The 5,554-nt window shown below is 51.6% G+C and overlaps 1 protein-coding gene across 1 annotated transcript in view; it reads left to right on the plus strand.

Annotated features, from left to right (window-relative positions):
- Positions 1 to 5,554, plus strand: part of LHFPL4 (lipoma HMGIC fusion partner-like 4) — a 51,778-nt gene that overhangs the window by 39,928 nt on the left and 6,296 nt on the right. The window contains exon 2 of the mRNA XM_011998591.1: positions 4,444 to 4,680. Within this exon, the coding sequence (XP_011853981.1) occupies positions 4,444 to 4,680 (237 nt within the window). The remainder of the gene's footprint in view (positions 1 to 4,443; positions 4,681 to 5,554) is intronic.

Here is a 5,554-nt window from a genome sequence, read left to right on the forward strand (position 1 = left end):
ATTACAGGCATGAGCCATCGCGCCCGGTCACTCAACACTATTTTTAACAATATTATCACAATATTACAAATGTTAATATTGTTCATCTTAATTTTGTCATAACACCTCCTGGCTGCTCAGAGCAGAGAAAGTCAGTAGGACTGTGGGGTAGCTGGATAGAGATACCCCATCCTAGAGCCTCTGCCCCTACACCAGTGGTTTTGAGCCAGGGATAACCCCTACACTGGGGACTTTTTTTTTTTAAACCGTGTCTCACTCTGTTACCTAGGCTGTAGTGCAGTGGTGCAATCTTGGCTCACTGCAGCCTTGATCTTCCGGCTCCCACCTCAGCCTCCTGAGGAGTTGGGACTACAAGTGCATGCCACCATGCCCAGCTAATTTTTGTATTTTTTTGTAGATAAAGATTTTCACCATGTTGCCCCAAAGTGCTGGACTACAGGCATGAGCCACCCATGCCCAACTGACATTTTTTAATCAGTATGACTGGGGTTGGTGGTACCCCTGGCATCTGGTGGGTAGAGGCCAGGGACGAAGCTAAGCATCCCACAATGCGTTGGTTGGCCCCTACCGTGAAGAATCATCTAGCTTGAATGTCAAAAGTATTGAGGCTGAGAAACCTTGTGCCATCCTACACCTGTGTATGTGCCTAGCAGCAGCTGGCTCTTCAGCCAGCTCATTATTCCAAAAGAGACTTAAGCTTGGAATCCAAAAGCCTCGGCCTCAGTTTCCTCATCCAGCAAATGGGAATGCTGAACCCTGCCTTATCTGCAGTCATTCTATCTCCTGATGGTTGGCCTTCTTGGGCACTTTCCTGGCCTAGGCTATCTCTACTGGTCCCTTTCTATCTTTCCCCCAGGTGCAAGGAAACCCATCTAATTGGCTTTTCATTTGTTTGACTTCTGATATTCGCATTCCCAGAGTGGCCTCTGGGGCCCCACAGTCACCATCTGAAACCCTGCAGTGTGAGTGCCCCAGCTATCTCTGAGTACCCCTGTTATTGTGGGTGGCAGCTGCTAGTCTTTTTCCTTTGAAGCACACCTTGACATGTGTAACTTTTCTTTTTGTGTGTTGACTTGTTGGCTGTATTCCTCCCCACATGCCTCCACCCTGAAGACAGACACCAAGCCTGCTGTCCCCGGCACACTGCACAGTGCTTGGCACATAGTGGGCATGCAGGAATGTGTTTGTGGGATCTATGAGGCGAGAGGCAAAAAGAGAGGATAAGGTGAGGGGATAGATATAGAGAACGGAGAAAAGGGAGAAAAGAAATAGAGAGGAGGAGGGAGTTCAATGAATGTTAAATGCTGAGAGATCTAAATAAAGGGGAAAGCGGGCGGGGCGGGGGTCCAGACTGAGACTTGAGCTCAAAGTAGACAAGCCAGAGAGAGAGGGAGAGAGAGAGGGATGCGAAGAAAGATGAAAAGGGCGGAGAAGAGAAAGGAATGGAGACACAGAACGAAAGAGAGAGACAGGCAGAAAGAAGGTGCAGGCGCAAAGCAAAAGGAAGAAAACCTCCCCGAGGCCTCAGTGCTCAGGTTGCGGAGGGGAGGAAGACCGCCCGCAGGAGCCTGCGCCGCGCGGCTGGAAGCGCCAGGATGCAGACGCGGTTTCCATGGAGACGAGGATGCTCCCGGCGGGAGCCACCGACTGCTGCGGGACCCGCGCCTCTGGCACCTTGGGAGTGGACGGTCAGAGAGGAGGCGAAGGGACGGTGTGGGTTTGCCACCTCTTCTGACCCTTTCCCACTCCTGCCTCTTGCTGGAGATTTAGAGCCCGGGAATAGGGAGGCAGGAGCGCACCAGCCTGGGAAAGGGCCCTGGGGACTCCGAGGGCGGGGGAAGGACTGGGGCTGAGACCACTCCTCGCCCTGCCCCATTCCCTTCCTTGGTGTTTGACCCTCCTTTCCTTTCAGATAGGGTCCCGGAGGGTCTGGCAGAGTGCAGCGCTATGTGGAGAGATGATGGCCAGGCCTTCTCCACAGGCCCCTCTTCCTCCTCCTGCCCTGTTAATGCTGGAGCACCAGGCCTCAGTCCTAAGCCTTCTGTTCGGTTTCCACCATGTCCAGTCCTCGGGATTTAAGTACCTACAAGTGCCCACAGTTCCCAAATTTGCATGTCCAGCCCTGGCTTTCTCCTGAACTCTGGCCTGTTCAAAGTTGCTAGTTGGTTAACTCATCCAACTTGTTCCCATCACAGGGCTTTGCTTTTGCCATTCCCCTTGGCTGGAACTCTTTTCCCAGCCCTTAGGTGATGAGTTCCACTGGACTGGATAATTGATTTGGAGGAGGAGCACTGGTGTGGGGAGGAGCCCTGCTGCAGTGCCTGTTCAACCACAGTATTGTGGGGGGAGCCTGCATCTGGAAGAGGAGCACGTGTTGGGGAGAGGGGGAGGATTGGCTGGAATCTGGCAGTGCCACGATGGGGAGGAGGGCCCACTCCGTTGGAAGCCAGAAGAGGCTGGAGCCTGGGAGCATTCCCTCCACAGTAGATGTGGGAGGGAGCTGGCACAGCCAAGGGCCCCTTCCCACCCTGGGGACTATATGGGCCAGGTGGACAGTGGGCAGAGCTGACCATTACCCCCACTTTGCATCGCTGTCATCTAAAACCCAGGCTAAGCATTCCGTGGGCCTGGTGCAGGCTCAGGGTCCCCACGGTTCCAAACAGAGCTCTATGGAACCTTTGGGTCTCAGACACAGTAACCCAAATGCTGGCAGGACTGGCAGTACGAGGGCCCCATCAAGCTGGTGACACAAAGCTGGTGGAGGGGAAGACCCCATCTTCACAGTGGCCTGCTGAATCCGGGGGTTCTGACTGCCCTGTGACGCAGCAGCTGCCACTCTCCAAGCCAGTCAGTGTTACCAGAGGAACTCAATGTGCTCATTAGCTCAGGCGTGGGTCTCATCCACTAGGCTAAGTGCTGGCCAAGGGCCCACCCGGGCTGGGACTGGGACAGGTGGGTTGCTAAATCCAAAGCAGGTGGATGCTAGCTAGGGAACCATTGCCAAGGCCCTTCTGAGCCTGCCCCTTCTCTTCCTCTTTGCCTTTGTCCCCCTCACCTGAAACCAACTCTCCACATTACTTTCTTATTTGTGTAATTATTACTTTGGGCGTCATAGCTGGTTTTGATAACAGCCAAGATTTACCCAGAACTTACTGTGCGAGATACTTTACATTTTGCTGCCTTTCATAATATTTACAACCATTTGAGGATGCCATCATTATTCCCATTGTACATATGAGGAAACTGAGGCTTAAAGGTGAAGGAACTTGCTCAGTGTGGCACATCTAGAAAATAGCTGACCCAGGATTTGAGACCCAGCCTTCTTAATCGCTTTGCTATTACGTACCTCTCCCCACACTACGTTGCAAGCTCCATGAAGCTAAAATCCAAGTCTCCCTACCCCCTAGGCCTGGTCTAGTGCCTGGCATATGGCAGGCCCTGGATAAATGCTACCTGAGTGCCTGGCACTGTGCTAAGTGTCTTACACGCATTACTTCATTTAATCCTCCTAATCACCCTGTGAGGTAAGTACAGTGGTATTGACTGACACAGGCCTGTTCTAGGTTCAGTGGCATCCCCCAAGGTCATACAGCCAAGCTAGGGGAAGAACTAGGCTAAGTCCTATCATTGGCACTTCATAGTCTGTGCTCTTAGCAAAGTGCTCAACTGCGTGAATGAAAGTGTATTCCAGCATCGTGAATAAAAGGAAAACGGTGCCCAATAAACATTTGATGAGTGAAGGACAAGAATTTTAAAAATAACAATGAGGGCGGGCATGGTGGCTCACTCCTATAATCCCAACACGTTGGGAGGCTGAGGTGGCAGATCACTTGAGGTCAGGAGTTCGAGACCAGACTGGCCAACATGGTGAAACCTCATCTCTACTAAAAATATAAAAATGAGCCGGGCATGGTGGGAGGCACCTGTAGTCTCAGCTACTTAGGAGGCTGAGGCAGAATTGCTTGAGCTGGGAGGTGGAGGTTACAGTAAGCAGAGATCGCGCCATTGCACTCTAGCCTGGGCAACAGAGCGAGACTCCGCCTCAAAAAAAAAAAAAAAATAAAAAAAAAAAATAAATAAATATATAATAATGAGGATGGGAGAGATGGGAGAGGGAGTTGGTCCCGATGCTAGGGGAAGTTGAAGGAGGTGGCTGTGGGTGGCTATGTTCTCATATTCCCAGAAGGCTTCCTGGAGTTGATCTGATGGGGAAGGGAGAGGGTGTTGCAGGTTCCAGAAAGTTTCTGCTACCCGTCCTAGACCTCTTTCTCTCTCTCTTTTCCCTGCCCCTGCCCTCTCTCCCTCTCTGGAAGTGGGTAACAAGCACGTGGTTGGATTGACTTGCCCGCAATAGGGTGGGGCCCGGACTGCGGACACTAGGGAGTAATGATCTTTTCTCTTCCTTCCTGACCGTGGTGGTGGGTCCGGTGCTCTGCCCCTCAGCTCTGTGCCTTGTCCTGGGCTGCATGATCTTTCCTGATGGCTGGGACGCCGAGACCATCCGGGACATGTGCGGGGCCAAGACAGGGAAGTACTCCCTGGGGGACTGTTCAGTGCGCTGGGCATACATCCTGGCCATCATCGGCATCCTCAACGCCCTCATCCTCTCCTTCCTCGCCTTTGTGCTGGGCAACCGGCAAACAGACCTGCTGCAGGAGGAGCTCAAGCCAGAGAACAAAGGCGAGTGTGCTGTGGGCTGGGGGGCAGTGGCAGGAGCCAGGCCTGCTCCTGGGAGGCACGATAATTTCAAATAAAAGGAGTAAAAGGGTTGCATGAATTGGAAACCCTGGCTGGGCGTGGTGGCTCACGCCTGTAATCCCAGCACTTCGGGAAGCCAAGGCAGGTAGATCGCTTGAGCCCAGGAGTTCAAGAGCAGCCTGGCCAACATGGTGAAATCCCCTCCCTAAAAAAATACAAAACACTAGCTGGGTGTGGTGGCGAGCACCTGTGGTCCCAGCTACTCAGGAGGCTGAGATGGGAGGATGACCTGAGCCTGAGAAGGTTGAGGCTGCAGTGAGCTGTGATTGTGCCACTGCACTCCAGCCTGGATGACAGAGAGAGAGAGGGCTATCTCGGAAAAAAAAAAAGAAAGAAAAGAAAGAAAGAAAAGAAAAAAAGAAACCCGACTGACAGTACAACCACCTTTAAAATGATTTGATGTTCTCCCTCAGATCTGATCATTTGCCTATGACCCAGCAAACCCACCTTGGGTACAAACCTATGAGAAGCATGCAAAGGCGCTGGTGGCTGCAGCTTCACTGTAGCAAACAACTATAAACAGTCGAATGGCCATGGACAGGAGGCCGGATAAATACATGTGGCATGTTCACATCACAGAGCAGCTCACAGCTGTGAAAATGTCACACTTCAGTTATATGTACCACAGTGGACGTATCTCAGCAATATAATATTGAGAGAGGGGAAATAAAAACAAGTTCCAGAAGATGACAGAGTGATATATTTATTGAGCTCGAAACTAAGCAAAACTAAGCAATGTATTGTTTAAACACACATGTACTTGTGGCAGTATTTTTTTTTTTTTTGAGACGAAGTC

This window comes from Mandrillus leucophaeus, unplaced genomic scaffold (assembly GCF_000951045.1).
Source record: "Mandrillus leucophaeus isolate KB7577 unplaced genomic scaffold, Mleu.le_1.0 Scaffold576, whole genome shotgun sequence".
NCBI classification, from domain to species: Eukaryota; Metazoa; Chordata; class Mammalia; order Primates; family Cercopithecidae; genus Mandrillus; species Mandrillus leucophaeus.